Source organism: Cyprinus carpio, chromosome B24 (assembly GCF_018340385.1).
Source record: "Cyprinus carpio isolate SPL01 chromosome B24, ASM1834038v1, whole genome shotgun sequence".
NCBI classification, from domain to species: domain Eukaryota; kingdom Metazoa; phylum Chordata; class Actinopteri; order Cypriniformes; family Cyprinidae; genus Cyprinus; species Cyprinus carpio.
In genome coordinates this window covers 20864158-20890981 of record NC_056620.1, presented here as the reverse complement: position 1 = coordinate 20890981, position 26824 = coordinate 20864158, and the positions used below count along the sequence as shown (strand labels likewise).

Genomic DNA, 26824 nt, shown 5'->3' with positions numbered 1-26824 from the left:
ATGGATGGATAGATAGATGAATAGATGGATGGATGAATGACAGATAGATAGATAAAAAGATAGATAGATAGATAGATAGATAGATAGATAGATAGATAGATAAAAAGATAGATAGATAGATAGATAGATAGATATGGCCTTATTTAATGCAACGTGAGTACTTCAGTTTTTATGAATTTTATTTCTGAGGCTCAAAGTGCATAACAATTCCAGGGTCTTTCTCACTAGCAAAATAATTTGAAACTGTGTAAAAGTATAAAAACCGAGTATACAAGTATACAAGTGTATCAAAAACATTAAAAACAAATTAAAAGATTAAAAAAACTCCTATAATTTCAACTTCAAGTCACGCTAACCGGATGTAAAACATTGGCAAAACTGCTCTGCTACATCAATGCAACATTTCTACTGAACAGAAAAACTGACTCTGACTCTAGAGTAACTGGTGCAATCCAAAATAAAAGGGTCAAACTCTCCAACTCTAGCATTAGTGTTGTGTCAGCATTATAATCCGTGTACAGTCCACAGTAAGAGCTCGTTATGAGCGGCGGTGAAGAGCTGAGATCCAGACCAGCTGAAGCTGCACACGTGAACCGAGTCACTGTGACACGTGAAATCCTGAAAACGCCCGCTGGACGAATGAATCAGCTTCAGGACACGCTCTGAAACACAAAGCATCACCGGTATAAGCCTATATAACTCCAACACTTTCCTTCTTATGCTTTAAAGTTAAACAGCACACTGACGGTTTGATCCAGCAGCGATCAGTCTTCCAGTCGAGCAGAGACCGAGACAGAGCGCCCAATCAGCCAGAGAGATCATCCTCAAAACCTAGAAAACAAAAAATACACACAGAACCAACATTACTTGGCCACTAAAAGTGTGTGGAGAGAAAAAATGAGGTACACAGTCATGGGTATGAAGGCAGATAGTGAGTGTTTCAGTACCTGTTTTTTGTAAAGGCAGTAAAAGATGATCTCTTTTTCCACAGCGTAGCCGGTATAAACCACTGTTCCTCTCTCGCTGGGGCTGAACGCAGCCAAACTGGGTGGTAATGCCAGAGCATCCTGATTAAAAAGACAAAAAAAAGTTACTTCTTAGTCTTTTTAACTACTATAAACACATGTGAATAATCAGAGGAGTCGATGAGATAAGTGTAAATAATAAACAAACAAGTTCAGAGTATATTTATTGGCTTAATACTCATGAATATTAATCACCTCTGGTGAGCTGGGTGCTGGAAATGTCAGCCAATCAAGCAGCTCGCATTTATCCTTCATCCAATCAGCAGCCCAGATGCTGACACGCCTGTCTGTGCTTACAGCCAACCAGAGCTCATTCCCCTCCAGTCCAAACTCCTTATACTAAAAGACATTTATATCAGCACACACATGAAATCACTCAGCAGCAGTGCGTCACGTTTTTGGGGTTGGGATCGAATTGCGAGTTTTCTGATAAAAATGTGATTTAAAATGCAATGAAAATATGCTCCAGGTTTGCTGGGCTTGTTTGTAAGGCTGCACAATCTGGTCAAAAATGATTATATATCAATATAACTATATTGATTATTATTATTAACAATAATAACAAAAAAAATATTATTATTATTTTTTATTTTACATATTATTACTAAATAAAAAAATATTAAAACATTTTTGGCCTACAAAAAAGTGACCGTATATTAAAAATCACTATAATTTAATAACAATAATAAATTATTATTATTGCTATTTATTATGAACAAATCAATAAAATATAAATAATAAAAGTATAAAATAAAATAAGAAATTTTTACTATTGTAATATTACACTGTAAAATATAAAATGAGTAGTTAAGAAAAATTGCACATCATATAACTATAATTATTAATATTATTAATAGTAATAGCAATGTATTATTCATTATAATTATTATTACTATTACTAAATACAAATATTAAACAAAATAAGAAATGTTACTATTGTAATATTTCACTGTAAGATAAAACAATGGAGTATTTGAGAAAAAAAATCATCATTTTATTTTACAGTCCATCTGCACAATAACTATATTTACGGCTGTGCTAAACTCTTCATGTTTAAATGCTAAGCATTGTGAGCAGCTTGCACATAAAGGCTGCATTCTGAAACCACCCAGCAACATATATTTAATTCAATCACAAGCCTTACGTATACACAGCGCTAAGCTATGTTATTGTGATCTCGGTTTATTTCAACTGCATTACATATGACCCTGTAAAGTATTTTGGACACTTAAGTCACACTTTAAAATATGACAATGTCATCGAGTATCTGTATCTTTGTATCTCAAACACTTCATAGTTGAGATCTGACTTTGAATAAAATTTATGTATTTTTAAGCATGACTTCAGTGTCCAAATATTTTCTAGGTATGGCCCACAATTCCACATCATACACAATGTTGAGTCATTTGCCTTGCAAAACTGAAAACCACAAAATCAACACACAAGCACAAACCTGTTTTGCTGGTGCACTGCACCGTGAGTTATGGCGCGCCCCCTTGTCAAGATCACGAAATGGTGCGTACAGTGACTCCAGGGACGGGACGGACAGTAATGCTGGGGGGTGGGGGGGGGGGGGGGACAGACACGGAAAGGGAGCCACACCATCACGACCACCAGACAACAGCACATGACCTACACATACACACCATGCATATAGTGAACACAAACACACAAACGCTCACAAAGACACAACGCACACACACACACACACTCACCGTAGTGTGAGTACTGCCCGCGCGCCACAAAGACACAGGCTGAGGTTGTAGTTTCATCCCCATCTCGGCAGACTCCAGACTGAAGATCCTCACAGTCCCGTCACTGTAACCACCCGCAACACACACGCGTCCGCTGGGCTCATACACACCCCTCGGAGGAGACCACACACACACTCACAGCTCTGCATACCACAGAAAACATACAGAGGACGACATAATTAATCAATTAACTGCAATGGAAAACTAATTTGATACTGGCGACCAGAGAACGATTAGCATTGATTCCATTCCACACGCATTGACTGAGCAAACATGAAATGTGTCAGTGCATTTTGTATTTGAATACATTTAATAAAAAGCCCCAGTGGCTAGAGCTTCCAGTTCTGTTCATCTGTGTGTTTGTGCTCACCTGCGTTCAGCACCTGAAACTGCACCAGCAGCTCGTGGCTCGCTCTGCAGCGCCCAAACTCTCACACTGCCGTCCTTGGCCCACGAGTGGCAAAATGCTGCTCATCTGGATCTGCCAAACAACACCCGTTCACCTACAATGAGAACACAAACGTCGAGCATTTTGGGACAGAACACTGTTGCTTTAGAAGCATTTCAGCTGTTCGCTATGGATGAATTTCACACAGCTGTTGTTGAAACAGCTTAAGCATTTGCGTGTCGTACCTTTGCTCTTATGTCCGCTGTATCAGCCGTAGACTGGACTGGTGCTGTCGGCCCAGTTGATGTACCAACAGGGTTATCCTGCTGTCGTACCCAAATCCCCATGTCCATGACTCATCAAACGCCTGCACTGACCACGGTCCCATCCAAACAGCAGTTCTTGTTCGCAGCTGCAGCCTGAGCTCTTCCAGAGTCCAAACAATGATAGCTCTTTTAATAATTTTTTGTGTGGGGTTGTTTTCCAAAATGAAAGATAAGGAATTAATTAATTCGATAAAATATGTAGAGCCTGTTTCCACCTCGTTAGAAAGTAACTTTGTATTTCTCATAATTGCACTTTTATTTTCCACCAGTCAATCCTCGTTTACCTTATTTTACTACTTTTTAAAGTTTTACCATTTGCGGTGGAAATGTGTTCATATGTCTTCTAACAATCGTTTTTGAGCTCTTAAGCTTTTATGTTTTTCAGATGCTTTAAATTGAAGTAAAGACATTAAAGACATTTAATGGACATTTATTTGTTGACTAAAAAATTCTATTTCAAATATTCTACTCTATATCTACATTCTATTTCACAAAGACCTAAAAATCTATCACATTTCCACAAATCAATGGAAGCAGCACTATTAAAACGTTTTCAACATTGATAATACATCAAATGTTTCTTGAGCGCAAAATCTGCATATTAGAGAAATGATTTCTGAAGATCATGTGACACTGAAGGACTGGTAGTAACTTGATACTGAAAATTCGCTTTGATCACAGCAATAAGTTCATTGTATAGAAAACCGTTATTTTGAATCTTTATATTATTTCAAAATATCTCTGTATATTTGATTCACAACAATGCATCTTGGTGCGCATATGAGACTTCTTCGAAAACTCTTTAAAAATCTTACCGCCCACACTTTTTGAAAAAGCACTATATAAAGAATCGCTACACGTATCCACAAGGTTGACTTTTTTTTGACCTTTAAACATTCTAAAAGGAGCAGAGAGTAGCGTAAGCATGCTTACCCATCAATCCCTGTTTCTGCTTCTCTTGTTATTTGCTTACTGAGATTCCTGGACCGAAGCGACCGACCAAGTCTCAATTTTTTTGGTTGTTCCTGCTGTGACCAGCTAATTCCAACGCAAACCACACACCTACACAATGCATACAAAAACAGCTGGTAATTTCTGCTCCCCTGCAAACAGATCACAAATGTGATCAAAAAAGCAAAACCCAAACACACCTATCCTCCTCCATCTGCTTCCCAGGTCACATTTACCTATAACTGCTTACAGACTTCCGGTGGAGCCCAAATGGAGCGCCCTCTACCGTTCTTCACTTTTACAATTTGCTTCATCTTTTCCTTTTCCTTTTCTTTTCTTTCCTTTTATTTACTTATTGTACACTTTTTCGTTATAAGTACATTATACATATTAAACTGTAAACATTTAAATAAAATATATTTATAAGAATAAATAATAAACAGTTATGCTATTAAAGCTTTTTTTGACTATTGACTCTCTAATGATTACCTTGGATATATTGGTCCATGTTTTTTTTAGTAATTTGTGGAAAATACATTGTAATTCCATTAAAAGCATTAAAATACAACAATTAATATAGTAAAATGTTCAAAATAGATAGATAGATAGACGGATAGATAGATGGATAGATAGATAGAGTAAAAAAAAAAAGATAGATAGATGGATGGATGGATGATAGATGGATAGACCAAAATACAAAAAACATGACAGTAGAGTCATTATGTTCAACACCTCATCAGGAGATAGATAGATGGATGGATGATAGATGGATAGATAGATAGATAGATGAATAGATGGATAGATAGATAGATGATAGATAGATAGAGGATAGATAGATGATAGACGGATGGATGGATGGATAGAGAGATGGATGGATGGATAGATAGGTAGATAGATGGATATATGGATAGAGGTATAGATGGATCGATAGATAGATGGATAGATAGATATATAAATAGATGGATGATAGATGAATAGATGGATAGATAGATAGATGGATGGATAGATATATGGATAGGATAGATGGGTAGATAGATAGATGGATAGATGATAGATAGATAGATAGATGGATAGATGGATGGATAGATAGATATATGGATAGAGGGATAGATAGATAGATAGAGATAGATGGATAGATGGATGGATAGACAGATAGATGGATAGAGGGATAGATAGATAGATAGATAGATAGATGAATAGATGGATGGATGGATGGACGGATAGATATATAAAAAGATAGATAGATAGATAGATAGATAGATAGATAGATAGATAGATAGATAGATAGATAGATAGATAGATAGATATGGCCTTATTTAATGCAACGTGAGTACTTCAGTTTTTATGAATTTTATTTCTGAGGCTCAAAGTGCATAACAATTCCAGGGTCTTTCTCACTAGCAAAATAATTTGAAACTGTGTAAAAAGTATAAAAACCGAGTATACAAGTATACAAGTGTATCAAAAACATTAAAAAACAAATTAAAAGATTAAAAAAACTCCTATAATTTCAACTTCAAGTCACGCTAACCGGATGTAAAAAACATTGGCAAAACTGCTCTGCTACATCAATGCAAACATTTCTACTGAACAGAAAAACTGACTCTGAACTCTAGAGTACAGCGGTGAAGAGCTGAGATCCAGACCAGCTGAAGCTAACTCTAGCATTAGTGTTGTGTCAGCATTATAATCCGTGTACAGTCCACAGTAAGAGCTCATCACGAGCAGCAGTGAAGAGCTGAGATCCAGACCAACTGAAGCTGCACACGTGAACCGAGTCACTCTGAGACATGAAATCCTGAAAACACCCGCTGGACGAATCAATCAGCTTCAGCTCTGAAACACGAAGCATCACCGGTATAAGCCTATATAACTCCAACACTTTCACTTTCTTATGCTTTAAAGTTAAACAGCACACTGACGGTTTGATCCAGCAGCGATCAGTCTTCCAGTCGAGCAGAGACCGAGACAGAGCGCCCAATCAGCCAGAGAGATCATCCTCAAAACCTAGAAAACAAAAATACACACAGAACCAACATTACTTGGCCACTAAAAGTGTGTGGAGAGAAAAAATGAGGTACACAGTCATGGGTATGAAGGCAGATAGTGAGTGTTTCAGTACCTGTTTTTTGTAAAGGCAGTAAAAGATGATCTCTTTTTCCACAGCGTAGCCGGTATATAAAACACTGTTCCTCTCTCGCTGGGGCTGAACGCAGCCAAACTGGGTGGTAATGCCAGAGCATCCTGATTAAAAAGACAAAAAAAGTTACTTTTTAGTCTTTTCAACTACAATAAACATGTGAATAATCAGAGGAGCCGATGAGATAAGTGTAAATAATATACAAACAAGTTCAGAGTATATTTATTGGCTTAATACTCATGAATATTAATCACCTCTGGTGAGCTGGGTGCTGGAAATGTCAGCCAATCAAGCAGCTCGCATTTATCCTTCATCCAATCAGCAGCCCAGATGCTGACACGCCTGTCTGTGCTTACAGCCAACCAGAGCTCATTCCCCTCCAGTCCAAACTCCTTATACTAAAAGACATTTATATCAGCACACACATGAAATCACTCAGCAGCAGTGCTCCACGTTTTTGGGATTGGGATCGAATTGCGAGTTTTCTGATAAAAATGTGATTTAAAATGCAATGAAAATATGCTCCAGGTTTGCTGGGCTTGTTTGTAAGGCTGCACAATCTGGTCAAAAATGATTAGTATATATCAATATAACTATATTAATTATTATTATTAATTATTTTGGATAAACTGTTAATAATATTATTAATTTTATTTTACATATTATTACTAAATAAAAAAATATTAAAACATTTTTGGCCTACAAAAAAGTGACCGTATATTAAAAATCACTATAATTAATAACAATAATAAATTATTATTATTGCTATTATTACGAAACAATAAAAATATAAATAATAAAATTATAAAATAAAATAAGAAATTTTACTATTGTAATATTACACTGTAAAATATAAAAATGAGTAGTTAAGAAAAAATTGCACATCAATATAACTATAATTATTAATATTATAAATAGTAATAGCAATGTATTATTCATTATAATTATTATTACTATTACTAAATACAAATATTAAACAAAATAAGAAATGTTACTATTGTAATATTTCACTGTAAGATAAAACAATGGAGTATTTGAGAAAAAAAATCATCATTTTATTTTACAGTACATCTGCACAATACTAATATTTATGGCTGTGCTAAACTCTTCATGTTAAAATGCTAAAGCGTTGTGAGCAGCTTGCACATAAAAGCTTCATTCTGAAACACACAGCACATATATTTAATTCAATCACAGCCTTTACGATAACAGCGCTAAGCTATGTTATTGTGATCTCGGTTTTATTTCAACTGCATTACAATGACCCTGTAAGTATTTGGACACTTAAGTCACACTTTAAAATATGACAATGTCATCGAGTATCCAAATATTTTCTACAAAAAACACATAATAGATAACATCACACTTAAAAAAAAATATATATATTTAAACAATAACTCAATTTCCAAAAAATTTTCTAGGTATGGCCCACAATTCCACATCATACACAATGTTGAGTCATTTGCCTTGCAAAACTGAAAACCACAAAATCAAACACACAAGCACAAACCTGTTTGCTGGTGCACTGCACTGTAGTTATGGGCGCCCCCTTGTGATCACGGATGGTGCGTACAGTGACTCCAGTGACGGGACTGCTGACAGTAATGAGACCATCACGACCACCAGACAACAGCACATGACCTACACATACACACACATGCATATAGTGAACACAAACACACAAACGCTCACAAAGACACAAAGCACACACACACACTCACCGTAGTGTGAGTACTGCAGCGCGCACACAGACACAGGCTGAGGTTGTAGTTTCAGCTCCATCTCGGCAGACTCCAGACTGAAGATCCTCACAGTCCCGTCACTGTAACCACCCGCAACACACACGCGTCCGCTGGGCTCATACACACCCCTCGGAGGAGACCAACACACACACTCACAGCTCTGCCATACACAGAAACATACAGAGACATAATTAATCAATTAACTGCAATGGAAAACTAATTTGATACTGGCGACCAGAGAACGATTAGCATTGATTCCATTCCACACGCATTGACTCATCTGTCAAAACATGAAATGTGTCAGTGCATTTTGTATTTGAATACATTTAATAAAAAGCCCCAGTGGCTAGAGCTTCCAGTTCTGTTCATCTGTGTGTTTGTGCTCACCTGGTTCAGCACCTGAAACTGCACCAGCAGCTCGTGGCTCTGCAGCGCCCAAACTCTCACACTGCCGTCCTGCCCACAGGTGGCAAAATGCTGCTCATCTGGACTGCAAACCACACCGTTCACCTACAATGAGAACACAAACGTGAGCATTTCGGACAGAAGCACTGTTGCTTTTAGAAGCATTTCAGTGTTCGCTATAGATGAATTTCACAGCTGTTGTTGAAAGCTTAAGCATTTGCGTGTCGTACCTTGCTCTTATGTCCGCTGATCAGCCGTATACTGGTGCTGTCGGCCCAGTTGATGTACCACAGGGTTCCTGCTGTCGTACCCACAATCCCCATGTCCATGACATCATCAAACGCTGCACTGACCACTGTCCCATCCAACAGCAGTTCTTGTTCCAGCTGCACCTGAGCTTCCAGAGTCAAAACAAAGGATGCTCTTTTAATTGTTTTTCCCAAAATGAAAGATAAGGAAATTAATTCAGATAATATATGGACAGCATGTTTCCACTTCGTTAAAAAAGTAACTTTGTATTTCTCATAATTGCAACTTCAGTTTAACCTTTATTTTACTACTTTTTAAAATGTTTTACTCTTGCGGTGGAAATGTGTTCATATGTCTTCTAAACAATCGTTTGAGCTCTTTAAGCTTTTTATGTTTATTCAGATGCTTTAAATTGAAAGTGACAGTAAAGACATTTATATTGTTACAAAAAAATTCAATTTCAAATATTGTACATTCTATTCAACAAAGAATCCTAAAAAATGTATCACAGTTTCCACAAAAATATGAAGCAGCACTATTAAAACTGTTTTCAACATCAGAAATGTTTCTTGAGCAGCAAATCAGCATTTTAGAATGATTTCTGAAGATCATGTGACACTGAAGACTGTAGTAATGATACTGAAAATTCAGCTTTGATCACAGCAATAAGTTCAATTTTTAATAGAAAACAGTTATTTTGAATCTTGATATTATTTCACAATATCTCTGTATATTTGATTAAACAAATGCATTCTTGGTGAGCATATGAGACTTCTTTCGAAAACTCTTTAAAAATCTTACCGACCACTAGCTTTTGAAAAGCACTATATAAAGAATCGACTACACGTATACACATAGTTGAACTTTTTTTGGACCTTTAAACATTCTAGAAGGAGATAGAGTGAGCGTAAGCATGCTTACCCATCCTCCTGTGTTCTGCTGCTCTTGTTATTTGCATCACTGAGATTCTGGACCGAAGCTACAGACCACAGTCTCAATTTTTTGGTGTTACTGCCTGTGACCAGCTTATTCTCACGGCAAACCAACACACCTACACAAATGCATACAAAAACAGCTGGTAATTCTGCTCCCCTGCAAACAGAATCACAAATGTGATCAAAAAAGCAAAAACCCAAACACACCTATCTCTCCCCCATCTGCTTCCCAGGTCACAAAGCAGCGCTGTGTGTTACAGTCCCACACACACACGTGGCCGCTGTTTGTGCCCGTGTACAGGACCCGGCGAGTGCTATAGCACAGTGATGTCACCTCCGCCTCCCCGACCGCATCAGGTAAGCTTACTTTCTGCACCTGCAGGAGGAGGAAAGCTTACTTTGGCTTATGTGCTTCTGTGCAGCAGTGTATGCATACTTGATTTTCTTTCATACAGTGTCTGTATGTACCTGAAGTTCAGTGCTGTTATCCTGTGTTTGTATTTGAGTAAACACAACAGCACTGCTGCCGACGAGTGTCAGCTCACCGGCAGTGAATGGACAGAAAGAGGCATCATGCAGCGGGACGGATATCTGAACGGTACAGAGCAGCTCAAACGATCGTGTGCCCCACAGCGCCACCACCGGCTCCGAAAAAGAACCTACAAGCATAATATACTGCACCATTATAACTTATTCATTATAAAAGACACTAAATGTATCATCTATATCTGTATTAAAGAGAGTCATTACTTGAGGTGATTTTCATGGAATACCTTGAAATGAGTAACATAATAATAATTATAATAATAATATATATTAAATATTATTAAACTGAAAAAATATAGCTCATTTAAACATTTTTTGACATGGTTATCTTTCTAAAAAAAGAAAAAAATTATTAAAAATGTATCTTATTTTAACTACAGTAACCAGGATTAGTTTTGTCCCAGTATATGACAGTGTTATTTTAGCATGTTTCATATACTATCAGTTTATTAATATTTCAAATTAGATTATATTTTTGTTTTCACTTTAATTTGAGTTAGTTTTAGTAATTTTGTTGTACGTTTTCTTTTTTTAAATATGTCTATACAGTTTTTATTAATTATTATTTATTTGCACAAATTACAAGCATCAATGAATACAAAATAACAAAGTTACAATTAAAGTCAGTAACAGTAGCACTCAGGAACAGAAATATAGGTCTAGAATAACACTATGTTCACTTTTTTTTTTTTTAAGAGAAAAGTTTAATGAGAAATGTTGCTTGGGAAACTATCTGAAATAAAATTATTAAATGTTAATATATTAATATATTTCAGTTACGTTTATTTTATTATATGCAATGGAAATTTAGTTTTTAGTTTTAATTAACTATAATAACCCTCACATGCTGCTGTCTGTTACTAATGACTTTCAATTTCTGTGCAAAACAGATAAAATATTTTTTTCTATTTAACTAAGAATATTCCATTAACAGGACCCCATAATGCAAAGCATGAAACACTGACCCACTGAGAGCAGGTACATGTCATCCCTGGAAAAAGTCAGGCTTTGCACTGCTCCCTTGTGGTAAGAAAGGCGGTTTCTACAGGAGCCATCTGAAGCGTTCCATATGCAGATGAGGCTGCTGTGAGAAGCTCCGCCCCCTGATGCAGATGCAACCGTCTGCAGGGCAAATCAGACAGAGGTTTCATTCAAAGGAGGCACCTAATTTTTGCTAACAATCATTGGTAAAGTACTACTAACTAGTGGAAGCACATTGTGTGATTTATATAAAGTATTTGCAGTATATACTAAATCATGAATGTGAGCGGCACCTGTGCATCATGGGTGATGGCGAGCGTTGAGATCTCCTCTGTGTGGCCGAACCACTGTTTCTGTGAGCCTGTGTGAAGATCCTCAACGACGACAACACACCCACATGTGTACACAAATAAACCTGCACACAAACACACACAAGATGTAGCTACAAAACAGGTGCGTACAAATGCCAGGGTCGGAAATAAACAGTGACTAGAGGCAAAAATGGCATTTAAATTAAATTAAGAGTAGCATTAAATTTGATCTGCTCAAGTTGCATCAAAGATTTTTTTATACGAGCCAAGAAGAGGGATATTTTATGTGATGGACATCATAAAAGAGTTTATACTTGGTTAGTATTTACCTGTGTCTGGATTCCAGACCATATTGTTACGCCCATTGCCATTATAGCCAATCACAGCCTTGAGACTTAGCCCCGCCTGTCCTGAGGGCGGAGCTACTGTGGTCTAAAGACGAAATAATTGTTGAGGAGAAAAGTAAGTGGTTCAAAAAGACACATTATACATAAGTGTTTTAAATACTTTAAATATTCATAAAACACAATTAACTTGGAGATTAACATATTAATGAATAACTGATTAAAAAGAGATACCCGGTCTAACACAGAAGTCTTAAAACGTGGAGTGAAGTGTTTATAACAGTCTGGACGGACTGCTGTGTGATTGTCTTGTATTTTCTCCATCCTTGATTGGTTAGCTGGGAGTGTGGGCGTGTCCTCGTCCTTCACCCACTCTGTAACTCTGAGGAAGGAGGTGTGTTTGGGAGGAGGGGAGTGGGCGTGGCCTGTGGCGGGACTAAGCTGTAGTTCAGCAGTAGAATCGCATAGGAAACCTATAGAAGTAAAGCATTTGAGATGTAATAGTGACTCATTAATGAGGACAAATGCTCATGAACACATACTGTACCTTCGCTGTCCTTCAGAGCACTGGAAAGAAAATTCATGACAGGCGGTGAGGAGGGCTGAAACAATGCCTTTCGAGGACTCTCATTGGACAGCTCGGCTCCATTTAGCTCCGCCCAACTGTGATCTGAACAAAGGGAACTAATTAAGAACTGTCATACATCCGAACCAACCCTAACTAAATATATGAAGAGTTTGGTTCCAAAACGTGATAAATGCCATTTTTTTTAAAATTGTGTTTCCGCCAAAATCAGTATTGTATCTGGTCGGTATTGATAAGTCAATTTAAAATTTTACACAAAATGCGATATTTGCAGAGTTATTAGGTCATGTTTTCTTTTTATTTTTTTTTCAAACCGCAACAAACGCCAGTCTCCCTTTTTTGCAGAATGCGATATATCCTCTCAACCAATCACAGCGCACCATTCCACGCACTCTAGACAGTAATGGCGGCGCTGTGAATACACCCGGTATCCTAGTTTTCCTCATCTATTTTGTACTTCGTGATCAACAAACAAGGGCTGCACGATAAATCGCATGTGATTGTCATGCGCATCTCATCAGTAAAGCTGATTCTGTGATTATTTGTACCGGTAAATCTCCATCACATGCTTTCAGATGGAAATTATTCAGATGCATTCAATACACAGAGCCGTAGGTCACATATCGCGTTCATTATCCCAGATGAATCGCCTTCGATAATCAACGCGATATTGCGTAGCTTGTCAGTGATCTACGGCTCTGTCTATTAAATGCCGCTCCATTTGAAAGCAGGTGATGGCGATTTAGCGGTAATCAAGGAACCAGATTTACTGACTAGATGCGCATGATCATATCGTTAGATATATCGCCCAGCCCTACCGGCAAGCTACACAATATCGCGTTTATTAGATGCATCGCATTTGAATATGAACGCGATATTGTGTAGCTTGTCAGTGTTAGTGTTTTATTAATGCCATTTATGTTTTTGTTAATACAGCACATATCACTAGTCAACTAAATGAATGTAACATGGCAAATATGAATGCACTTTTGGAAGTTGAATGTAAGGGAAATGTCATTTTGGAATTTCTGTGGTCTAATGTGATATTGTTGTTCATGTTCTTGTTCATGATGAAATTTTATTTTATTGCTGTAATTAAATTATAGCATTAACAAGATGACCTGTTGAATTCATTTTGGAAGCGATGACTGATGAATGTATTTTTAGTCCAGTAAGATTAGTATTGACCAAGTTCAGAGGACGGAAAAAAAAATTATCATGGATTTTTATTGTCATATGTGGATCAACTATACTCTGTTGTGTATTTTCATCAGTTTCAATATGAAAAATATCTTTCATATTGATTCAATAGATTATCATGCATTTTGAAACATAAAAAAAAAAGATTGACCTAAGCAAAATCTTTGAAAATCAAAATATAAATATATATATATATATAAAACACACACAGTATAGTTATGAAAAACACCTATGCAGAGAATTTTTTTTTCTAATCATAATTGGCATAATTTAAGTATATTACCTATGCAGAGAATTTTTTTTTCTAATCATAATTGGCATGATTTAAAAGCAGTACAATGAATAACAGTATAGTTATGAAAAACACCTATGCAGAGAATTTTTTTTTCGAATAATCAAAAACCCCAAAAATAAAAAAAAACATAACAAAAAAAAAAAAAATCTATTTAAATAATATTATATATACATTAGTGAACATTTTTATATTTAAATCAGGGGCTAAAAATTAAAATATAAAAATCAAAAAAACAAAAAACAAACACATAAAAAAATAAAATTAAAAAAAAAAAACTAATATATGACAGACCTAAGCATTAACAAACCTAACCATAAAAAAAGACAAAATTAACAATAAACAAAACAAACATTAATCATAACATAACAAAACTGCTTCCTTTAACAGAATAATTACGATGAGGGAAGACTTTTATATCTGGAGACCTAACATACCTGATTTATGAGGGAAGACTTTTATAAAAAAATCCTAGTTACTTCTTACAAATAACTAGGGATGAGATCAAAACAATACTTTGATTAGTAGCATGTACAGTATAATGGAAAACATGATAGAGGTCTTACTTGTGAAAAAAAAAAAAAACAACCACACCCATCAGTATAATGGAAAACATGATAGAGGTCTTACTTGAAGTGTGCAGCTTCCTGTGGAGGTGCCAGGAAGTCCCAGAAGAAGAGGGCGTCGCCTACAGTGACCAAACAAATAACACCTGGAGGAGAAAATGGACACATTCTTGATCTCATTCATCATCTGAACGTCATCAAATCCAGCATTCAAGCACACCATCAAATCCAACAAAAAACAACACTCAAACACACATACCTGTAAAGAGACATGACAGAGGTCATCAAATCCAGCATTCAAGCACACATACCTGTGAATTGACGTCCAGGTGCATGTCATAGTCCCACAACATCAAAAATTACTCACAAACCTGATATTTAAATGTTCTCAGAAAGAATACCGGTAAAACAGTAAAACCTGAAATATAATCAATTTAAAATATACACACAAAGCTGAATGTGTCAGCACCATTATGTCTTCAAATATGCTGATAAACAGCTCACACAACAAACATTTCACCTTTCTTACCAATAAAAGCTCTAAAAAAATTCAAAAAACAAAAAAATAAATTTATTCCTAAAAAAGAGTTCACACTTCAGTCTTTCACCTGTCTGAGCAGTTGACAAAAGTATTAATTTCTCAAAAAAAACCTTACTGACCCCAAACTTTTGAACGGTAGTGTAATTATTTCTTAATAAAACAAACAATTTTTCAAAAAAAAAAAAACCTTACTGACCCCAAACTTTTGAACGATATTACATAATTAGAAAACAGTACATAGAGAAAAAAATAATTAGAAAACACAAAACAAATGAAAAAAAGTGTTGATTTGTCAGAACAAATGAGTGTTTGAGAGTGTGTATGTACCTGTGCTGGGCAATTAGGCTTGATGTTTGGATATCAAACACCCTGACAGTTCCAGAGCTCGATCCACAGGCGAAGAGAGGCATGCTGGGATGGAACGCAACTGAACAGGGACTTTCATCGTCATCAGAAACAAAATCATAGAGCTACAAGACAAATAAGAGATTGCTTTAATGTAATATCAGTCCATGTCGGGCATCTGTGCAGCCATCAGCATGTAAAAGCATACATTTGTGTGTGTGTGTGTGTGTGCATGTTTCAATAAACATATTCCCATAACTGACCTGTTGCATGGTGTCCATGTCCCACACTCGTACAGTGCTGTCTCTGGACACTGTGGTGACCCGCCGTCTAACGCAGTCCACACTAAAGCCCAAAACACTCGCTGTGTGTGACCTCATCAGTGTACGGTAACCACGGCTACTGACATCCAGATACCCAAGATTCCCTGTGGTTGTGGCGGCTAGAACTCTCGAGCCGTCCGAGGACACGCACACCAAACTGACAGGCCCCTCGTGCTCTGCAAACACACCAAAACCTCAGTGATTCATAGAGTTAGTTTTAAGTAAGCAAGATAATTGATTGTGACAGTGAGTGACAGTAGAGTACTGACCCGCCTCTAAGAAAACAGATGAGAAGTCAAGAGGCCACAGACGCATGAATCCGTCCTCTGAACCAGTAACGCAGAATTCATCACACACACTGATGCTGTTCACTGCAATACCGGCACCTGAAAATGCATTTATAATACAGTCATTAATAAATAAATAATAAAAATTTATTTTAATAATAAAATGATTAAAGAGAAAAAATAATAATAAAAAAATCAAAATAAAAACAACAAAAAATATTCAAAATATATTTTAATCCATTTTTAATTTCCATTTTTAATGATATTTTTAATAATTAATAAAACAATCATTTTTAATAACTAATGAAAATGATCAATTCCACCATGCCAATTTTATTTTTATTTTTAATTTAATTTAATTTTTTACTTTAATTTTATTTTATTTACTGTTGCAGAAAAACTGAGAAGTATTAAGGATTCGGATTGAAATTGAATCAAATTGTGAAGTGTCTAAAGACCCTAGACAGAACAGAATTATTATTATTATTGCTGCTCAAAAAACACAAATTCTCACCTGTGCTAAAGGTCTGTTTCTCCCTGTGGTGGGCGTGGGTCTCCTGAGCTGGGAGGAGCCTCCTGATGTTTTTTATCGCCACAGCAACATAATCGATCTCCAGGATGTGACCACTCCTACTGCTGACAAACCTGCTCCAATCACAAAACACCTCAGGATGAGATCAAGGTTAAATTACATCATCAGTGTGAGCAGGTCTGTGTACTACAGTCATTTAAGTGCTCAGTAGTCATGATGTCATGTGTTTCTGTGTACTCACAGTGTGCGCTCATCCACTGGACGGTCCTGAGTGTGTCCTTGCTCGAAGGCGAGGTCAGTAAACTCTAAATTGTGATACTGTCCCAGATTCACCGGACAAGAGCGTAGAGAACCGCCACGCACACGCCACAGACGTATGTTACCTAAACCACACGAAACCATACTGCACACACAAACACATAATCACGTCACAACAGAGGTTGACAACCCCGTTAATGATATTGATCATATTGTACATGCATTTGCATCACAACAAAATCCCACTCAACATTAAATCTCAAATATGTTCTGAATGGCTGTGATTTTGTAACAATACAATTATGTATGCACACCGTGTTTCATTAAAGAACGCTATTTTCATTGTCTGGATGTCCACATCTGTGTGTGCTTTAGCTAAGACTGGAACCACACTTCCTTCTGCCACACGCCGAGTGTTCCAAAGGACCACCGTCTAAACGAGTAAAATCAAACAAATAACACAAACATACACAATATTTAAAAACAAAGTACAGTTCCTTATACGCAAAACACTTACAGTTTTGTTGTGGCTGTCTTTCCCTACGCCACACAGAACTCCTCCACTCTGAGAGAAACTGAAACAACAAAAACATCACCTCAGCTTGAGAAATCCAGCTGGCATTGCACACAGTGACAGATCTGCAGATCTGCTGTATATGCGTGTTTGTTGTACCTGAGCAGATTCAGAGCATGTGTGTGTGTAGGAATGATGGTCTGACACACTCCTCTGCTGTAGCTCCAGAGACGAATCAGACTGTTTGCGCCCATCTGAGCTGATGCCAACAATGCAGAGCTTGTATTTAACGCCAGAGCTGAGACCTAACAAACAACAGGAACACATCAACACGAAAATCAGTGTCAGCTAAGCTAACTGTAACTTAAAATGGTGTGTATGATAACGTAACAACTGTTATTTTATAAACCATATTTATTGGATGAACCATGTTATCCAATTGCATGGATACAAACCCCACACTAATTAACCTCTATACTAATGTGACAAGCTGCTATATTGTTTGACATAATATTTACAATAACAATAATAACAATAAAATATTTAAAGAATAGTAAATAAAATAATATGTTTTAATATATATATATATAATAAAATTAATACCACATTTATATATTTATGTAATTATATATATATAATAATATAAATCAAACAATGTATTTTATTGCAACAAAAAATAAGCCACTCTAAAAGCTGTGGGTTACAGTGACGGTTCGATGGTTTACCATGGTACCACTAAAACTTGGTAAAATTACTGTAACTTTGTATAACTATTATTTGAGTGTGTGTTCGTTTATGAAAAAAGACCTTATCTGTGTGTCCAATGAAGAATCTCTGTTGTCCGGAAGAAACCGTCATGCTGACGATAACGGCGTGACAAGGATACACAACTTCCTCTCCATCAGAACTCCACACAGCCTGAGAGACAACACAACATCGGGTAAAGCAATTAAAATCTTTTATTACATTCTACAATCAACACATTAAATGTTGATTTCCAGATGGTGCATTTTTGTACCCCTTATGTTTTGTGTGTGTTACTCACACATCTCATTGTAGCTCCTCCGAAGCCAATAATTCGGTTCAACTTCAGAATGGGGTCAGGATACAATTTCTGAAATACAAACAGAGACCCTCCAAATGACCACAGCACACAAAAAGAGCCTAGTTGTAGATATACACACAGCTTTATCATGTAAACCTTGCTCTGACGTGCTTTTCTGTGTTTATGTGTGGTTAACCTGAGGTTTCTTCACTGGTTGGTCAGAAGACAGAGAGACAGGCCGAGGAGACGCTGCATTGATGACCTAAGAAGAAAGATTTAGATTGATTCTTCCAAATTCTTTTTGCTTTTAAAAGAGCAAATGTCTTGTTAGGATTTCAACTGAGGCTGAAGCTAATCTTGTATCTACTTTACTTACTGTGATTTCCTCCTCACTGTCTGTCGTGTGAGTATAGACATCATCCTCACAATGAGCGTAGACATGTACTCCAGCATCATCAGCACGCACGACTGTGACCTGTTCGTCCACCTGCGACCTTTGACCCGGTGACCCCGGGCTCTCTGAGCCTCTAGAGTGTGTATAATTCAGCTCAGGCAGATGCTTTGTCTGGTTTGCCGAACGTTGCTTAGTGCGCTACACAAAGAGAAAGAAGAGAAAGAGAGAGAAAAGCCATTAGGGCTTGTAAATGTCAACATTAGTTGCACTGGAATGAAGGTGAAATGAAGTTCACACATAAACACTCACTCTCGCAGGCTTGGGGGTGGTGATCTGCTGAATGAGGGAGACTCTATCTTGTACAGGTTTGCTGATCTTTACAGCATGACTCTCTTCTATTTGAGGACTTTTTTCGGCTGAGACTGTGGAATGAGCATATGGTTTCATCAGATAAAATGCACAGTGTTGTCTGCGATTGTGTGTGTTTACATGCTCAAGAAGACTCACTTTGAGTTTCACTGCTGGATCCTTTTTGTATGGAATCAAATGGTAGCTTTGTTCCATCTGAGGGAAACCTGTCAGTTACACACAAGAGGTTCTGTGTTTGCAATAAACATTCTGAAAGAATGAAATAACACTGGTATGTGAATTATTGACCTCATTTAAATGCACATATTCCATTTAGTTTTCCGATTTCCAGATTCATTTTATAGACAATATCCTGATTCCACAAATTCTGGAATATGCTTCTTTTAATCAGAAATTTGTTGCATGTAATTACCTTATGCATAAAATCCACTAAAAGGACTCCAGTCCTTGGTATTGTTGTCAGGAATTTTTTTGAAATTGAAAAGTGTTTGTAAAAAGTGCTTTTTAAATTGTGCAAAAGCAGTAAAAAATTAATAACTGAGCATACTGTATAACGACAGCATTTTGAATCTCTCAGGAAAATTAATAGTTAACAGAACTTAAATGGAATGAGACGTGCATGTAAACATAGTCATTGTTGAATATCAAGTGAACATGAGCAGGTTAAACAAATACGGACAACCTATTAACTCCAAAAGTTTATTAAAGAAACACTTCACCAAAAATGAACATCTGAAACTATTCCTTTAAGCAAGGTGTTTATTGAACAGAACTGTGTATTCCTAGTTCTCCACAACAGGTTACACTCACCTAATGTAATCATACAAGTCGTGCCATCTCTGGCCTTTCGGTACAGGGAAACACATTTCTCTTGGCATCGGTGCAGTGCAATCTGGCAACATCACACCAGATTGCCTGTACTCAGAGAATGACAGACCTACAAAAAAAAAAAAAAAAAAAAAAGATTATTGTGTAATAATAATAACAAACGTAATTATATACCACCTTTCCAGAGTGCAAAGGCGATATACAATTAGCTAGACAATAAGCAACCATAACAGACACAACCACACATGCACAATCAAGACAGTAATGTACCAGGGTCAAACAGCAGGTCGCTGGTGATGATATTTTTAACAGACATATTGGCACAGAGTTTGATGCTCTTTAGGTGACTGTGGGTTCTGTTGAGGTAAACCGAGAGCACATAATGTAGATCCATTGTCAAGCATGTCCACCTCGTGCTCGGTGGCGCTGGGCCCACTAAACCTGAAATGCACAAGTTATCAATCAGTACCCACAAAAATGCTTGCTGCATGTAGAAAACATCATAATGAAAAACAGAAAGTGTGAGATACCTTGTTTAGCAGTACTGGCCGTATTCTCATACAGTGAACCGTGTGCAGCTCCACACAGAAAAGGGAACTGCAGCCATGTCGCCGTGGACTTGAACTCTTTGAACATGTTAGAGAACGACACACGGATCACCTGACCCTCCTGAATGATGATCAAAACAACAAAGAGTGATAAATCAAAAGAAAAATCATACACACGTGTAGATCAGTACAATTACATCAACCAAGTATACGGAACAATGTTTATATTGTTAGTTAAAACTAAAGAAACTAAAAATCATTTTTGGTCATTGAAAAAAAGCTGAAATAAAATAAGAATATTAGATGATCAACTTAAAAATGAGAGATTTTGCTTTGGCGACTGATTGAAATAAGTTTAAGTTGAGGAACTAAAATGACTAAAATAAAACCTTAATAATAAATTAATTAAAACTATGTAGAAATATATATATATATATATATATATATATATATATATATATATATATATATATATATATATATATATATGTATAAAAAGTCTAATTAAAATTAAAACTGAAAATATAAAAATATTTTTCTGAATGATAAACAAAGCAACAAAGAGTGATAAATCAAAAGAAAAATTATTCAAATATCTGCATATAATCATTATAATAGCAATGCTATCAAAGGTCTTATTTGTAAACATAGAACTGTACATGAAAGTCTGTAAAGTCATTGCATAATTATTCACATAAAACTACACTTTTCACCTCAGCAGCAATGTCTAGGTGCACAATGAAGTGTTTGTTTGGGCTGGGTCTGAACAGCAGGTAAAGGTATCGTCCGGTGAGACACAGAGACTGGCTGCTGGTTTTGGGCAGGAGGATGTAGTTACTGGCCGGTATGGAGCCACGGACCCGGAACACAGAACACTTCAGGCTTTTATCCTACCAATAAACAATACAGTACAATACGACAAATATATGAATACAAAAACTGAATGCTAATGAGAATCCCCTGCGGCAACAACATCATATGATAGTTTCATAAGAAAGCAACAACCTCCTACCATGTATGTGGAGACGTCTCCCTCTTTGCTGACTTTCTTCCATTCTTCTATCTTCATGTGCTTGAAGATATTCACATACGGCTGCTGCCACAGAGCTGATGGAGAGACAGAAGTACATCAATCACTGCTGTATGATTATTTAAGATACACCCCTCTCTGCATGTCTGCTGTACATATTTAACAGCATTGTGAGAGGGGGAAAGTTTAGATAAATCAGTGTAAAAAATAAATAAATGTATAACTAAATAATAAAAATTAGCTACAAACATAAGATTATTTGGAAAATAAACATTTTCCAAATAATATTTAACACATATTTATAATGTTAATATTTCACAGACTAAATTAAGTCTTAATGCACTAAAACATATAGCTGCCTTTTAAATATTATGGAGTCCACGACATTTGAAAGGTTAAAAACCCTTGTGTGTGGTATAAAATCTGTACTATACTGCTCTGTATATTTCAAACTGTATTACACTGATTTGGACATTGTGTTCTGCTGCGTTGTATATTGTACATATTGGGCTGTAGTGTATATTCCATCTTTTAACGAAAAAATTAACTCAGTCCAGGTCCATTTCGAATGCTTATTTCTCGTTTAGTGAAGTGTTTAATAGGTAAATGTAATCTTACCTCTGGATGACATTATTGTTTACTTCACAGTTCGGATTCACCTGTTGACAGTTAACGGACTGTGCGTTAGCTCACAAACTAACGTTACTAGAACGAACTGACTTCCGTCTCCTACGAGTCCAGAACGATTTTATCCATGACAGCACCTCATTCTGTCGTCGTACAGAGTTTAATTTTCGGTTTTGGTAGCAGCTGTGTGGATTCTGAAGGTCTGTGAGTTTGCTTGTTGATGAATCGCTCTTTTGCTCGCGCTGCAGAGACCGCCGCTACGCGTTCGAACGGCATGACGTAAGCCGTACGTCATCACGCCCAAAACTGTGAATCACCGAAAGACAGACAATGCAGAAAAATATCATTTTATTTTATTTATACGCACGTTTTAATAAATGTGGGGAAATGTCATGTACATAAACAGAAATGGACAGGGGATGTTTGAAACTGTGTAAAATGTATCTATTCTCGCAAAATATACGACAGCAGCTTATGAGAAAATTTGAGGAAATAATAATGCATGAGAATTTCATTGTTGTTTAATATGTCTTATTTTGTGAATTAGCTGTTTATTGACCATTCTAGATGTTGTTTGTATGTTTATATATAATAAAAAATCTCCTTTATAAAAAATGCATGCCTTTTTTATTATATACCTGGGTACCAGGCGTTAATGGCTGTACTGTAAAAATGTTTGTACTGTAATTTCGCAAGAAAATAACCTTCAGATGAACGTCCTTTGAAAACGCGTTTCCAAATTGCAATGTTGTTTGTTCTTCTTGTGCTCCCGTAGCTCCATTTGGCTGCCATAGTGACGAACGCAGCAACAAACGCTTACGAAAGGCAAGATTTCCGCTATTTTATGCTAATTATGGCTCGCGTGTGACCAGATTTACGATTAAAACAGTGCCTTTTTGTTCTAATTCTCGATTAACAGAGTCGTATATGAATTTTAGAGCGAACGATGACTAGCTTAACTGCTATTATCTGATGTGGCTTGTTATTAATTAGTTGGTTTTTCATTGAACATGAAGTTATTCATATATTAATGTCCTTTCTCTTCCAGTCTAACAGGTGAAAGCTGTGTTTACTGAATAAAAGACAGCAATCATGTCTTTTAGAGATCTGAGAAAGCCCCGGGTTTGAATTTTTTGAAATTTAAAACGACCCACGGTCCCCTGACCCCCCTGAAGATGATCAAAACAACAAAGAGTGATAAATAAAAAAGAAAAATCATACACACGTGTAGATCTACAATATAAACCAGTATAGGAAAATGTTTTATTTTGTTAAACAAAAAAAAAACAAAAAATCATTTTGGTCTTAAAAAAAAAGTGAAAAAAAATAAAAATATGGATCATAAAAATGAGAGTTTTTGGTTTTGGCGACTGTTAAAAAAAGTTTAATTTGAGGAACTAAAATGACAAAAATAAAACCTTTTTAAAAAATTAAATTAAAAACTATTTTAGAAATAATTTAATTATAATATATTATATATAAAATTATATATATAAATATTTAATAAAAAAGAATTAAAAAAAAACTAAAAAATAAAAAAAATTTTTCAAATGAAAACAAAGCAACAAAGAGTGATAAAAAAAAGAAAAATTATTCAAATCGCTAAATCATTATAAAGCATGCTTAAAAGGCTTATTTGTAAACATAAAACTGTCTGAATTTGAAAAGTCATTGCATAATATTCCATAAAACTACACTTTTCCCTAGCAGCAATTTTGGGGGCAAAAGATTTTTGTTTGGGCTGGGTCTGAACACGGAAAGGTATGTCGGTGAGAAAAGAGTGGTGGGTTTTTTGGGGGGGGAGTATTTAGGGCCCGGGATGGGCCACGGCCCCGGGAACACAGAACATTCAGGCTTTTATCAACCAATAAACAAACGTACAATAGACAAATAGATAAAAAACAATGCTAATGGAATCCCTGGGGGAAAAAACCCCTTTTGATATTTTTCATAAAAAAGCAAAAACCCCCTACCATGTAGGGGGGATCCCCCTCTTTCCCGACTTTCTTCCCTTTCTTCTATCTTCGGCTTGAAAATTCCTAGGGCTGCTCCCACAGAGTGAGGAGGAAAAAAGTAATCATCATGCTGTATGATTTTTTAGATACACCCCCTCTGCATTTGCTGTACATTTAACGCATTGTGGAGGGGGAATTTTGATAAACAGTGTAAAAAATAAATAAAGTAAAATAAATAAAAAAAATAGCTAAAACAAAAATTTTTGGAAAAAAAACATTTCCAAATAATATTAAAACCCCAATTTTTAATTTAAATTTCAAGCTAAAATTAAATCTTTAAAGACTAAAAAAATATAGCTGCCTTTAAATATTATGGAGTCCCCCGACATTGGGTTTTAAAAAAACCCTTGTTGTGGTAAAAATCGTACTAATGCCCGTATTTTCAAACTGTATTCAGATTTGGACATTTTGTTCTGCTGGGGTGTATATTGTAAAAATTTTGGGTTAGTGTATATTCCTCTTTTAACCCAAAAATTTAAATAGTCAGGTCCATTTCGAATGTTTTTTTTCTTTTTTGAAGTTTTAAAAGGTAAATGTAACTTCCTCTGGATGCCTTATTGTTTTTCACAGTTGGATTCACCGTTTACGTTAACGGGCTGTGCGTTTTCACAACTAACGTTAGGAACGAAGGACCGTTTCCCCGAGTCCAAACGATTTTTTCCATGACAGCACCTATTCTGGGCGTGTACCGGTTTAAAATTTTGGTTTTGGTAGCAGCTGTGTGGATTTTTGGGTCTTGAGTTTGCTTTTTGAGAATCGCTCTTTTTCTCGCCTGAGAGACCGCCCCTAGCGTTCGAAAAGGCATGACGTAAGCCGTCGTCATACGCCAAAAACTGTGAATCACCGAAAGACAGCAAATGCAAGAAAAAAACATTTTATTTTATTTTACGCAGTTTTAATTTAAAAGTGGGGAATGTCAGTAAAAAAGAAATGGAAGGGGGTTTGAAACTGTGTAAAATGTACTATTTTCGCAAAAAACCCACAGCCGTTATGAGAAAATTTGAGGGGAAAAAAAATTTATGAGAATTTTTTTTTGTTTAAAGTTTATTTGGAATTTGTGTTTATTTACCCTTCTAGATGTTTTTTTGTATGTTTTTAAATTAAAAAAATTCCTTTATAAAAAATGCGCCTTTTTTTTTTATATACCTGGGTACCCGGGGTTAATGCGTACTGTAAAAAAGTTTTTACGGGAATTTCGCAAAAAAAACCTTCAGTGAAGTCCTTTTAAAAAATTTCCAAGCAATGTTTTTTGTTTCTTTGCTCCCCTAGCTCCATTGGGTGCCATAGTGCGAACCGCAAAAACGCTTTTCGAAAGGCAAGATTTCCCCCTATTTTATGTAAATTTGGGTGCGTGTGCCAATTTCGATTTAAAACGGCCTTTTGTTCAATTCTCGATTTCGAGTCGTATATGAATTTTGAGCGAACGGACCGCTTAATGCTATTTCTGATTGGGTTTGTTATTAATTAGTTGGTTTTCATTTAACATGAAGTTATTCATTATTTTGTCTATTTTTTTAAGGAAACCTAGAATCTGGAGGGCTCCTCTGTCAAACCTGGACGCTCAAACCCATTGCTGCACACACAAATCCTTGAGGAGAGCGATAATGATTTTTAATGTGCAACCAGCATGCATTAAAGGAATAGTTCACCCAAAAACAAAAATTTGCTGATCATTTATTCACCCTCGTGCCATTCAAGATGTAGTTGAGTTTGTTTCTTCATGGGAAGAGATGTGGAGAAATTTAGCTTCCATCACTTGCTCACTAATGGATGTGCTGCAGTGAATGGGTGCCGTCAGAATGAGAGTCCAAACAGCTAATAAAAACATCACAATAATCCACAACACTCATTTTTTAACCGGAAGCCAGGGTTCAAAATTAAAACACCTTTATAATGGATTTGTTTCTTACAAACATGTTGTTTTATGCTTCACAGGACAATTTATGGACTGGAGTTGTGTGGATTATTGTGATATTTTTATCAGCTGTTTGGACTCATTCTGACGGCACCCATTCACTGCAGAGCATCCATTGCTGAGCAAATGAAGTTGCTTCAAATCTGTTCCAAACAAACTCATCTATATCATGGATTTCCTAAGAATGAGTACATTTTCAAAAAGTTAAAATTTTGGGTGAACTCTTCCTTTAAATAATCATGCATTTGCTTCCAAAAACAGGTTAATAGACTTAAATTCCTATGTAAATTGCTGCAGCGACCTGAATGTGACAATTCACATTAAATGACATAAAAAAAAAAAAAAAAACAAAAAACAACAAAAAACAAAATCCAAAATACAAGAATATACCAACACACCTTCACATCTGGATTCAAGTGTAGACACCTGTTTAATTAATTCAGGTATTTGAATTCATCTGAATGAAAGTTAGTTTTAACAAGTGTTTTCTCAGCATTTCAGCACTGCATCAA

General features: G+C 36.1%; 1 protein-coding gene across 1 annotated transcript; it reads right to left on the bottom strand.

Annotated features, from left to right (window-relative positions):
- Positions 1–161: 161 nt before the first annotated feature.
- On the bottom strand, positions 162–22697 carry wdr90 (WD repeat domain 90). The gene is made up of 45 exons (XM_042752223.1): positions 22374–22697; positions 21738–21832; positions 21439–21615; positions 20708–20846; positions 20448–20618; positions 20160–20286; positions 19488–19555; positions 19290–19402; positions 18963–19178; positions 18783–18848; positions 18587–18655; positions 18349–18459; positions 17701–17846; positions 17545–17602; positions 17342–17460; positions 17011–17172; positions 16752–16882; positions 16220–16336; positions 15891–16126; positions 15552–15752; positions 14806–15000; positions 14613–14646; positions 12645–12767; positions 12332–12570; positions 12083–12185; positions 11736–11857; positions 11427–11583; positions 10384–10574; positions 10123–10291; positions 9902–10031; positions 8962–9130; positions 8714–8836; positions 8306–8486; positions 8095–8225; positions 6839–6982; positions 6632–6688; positions 6367–6451; positions 6144–6280; positions 3215–3282; positions 2741–2891; positions 2628–2657; positions 1221–1364; positions 948–1067; positions 747–831; positions 162–662 (listed from the first exon to the last, which is right to left on the bottom strand). Exons 1-45 carry the CDS (start codon positions 22384–22386, stop codon positions 505–507), a joined length of 5781 nt encoding a protein of 1926 aa, XP_042608157.1. The 5' UTR covers positions 22387–22697; the 3' UTR covers positions 162–504.
- Between the last annotated feature and the right edge of the window lie 4127 nt (positions 22698–26824).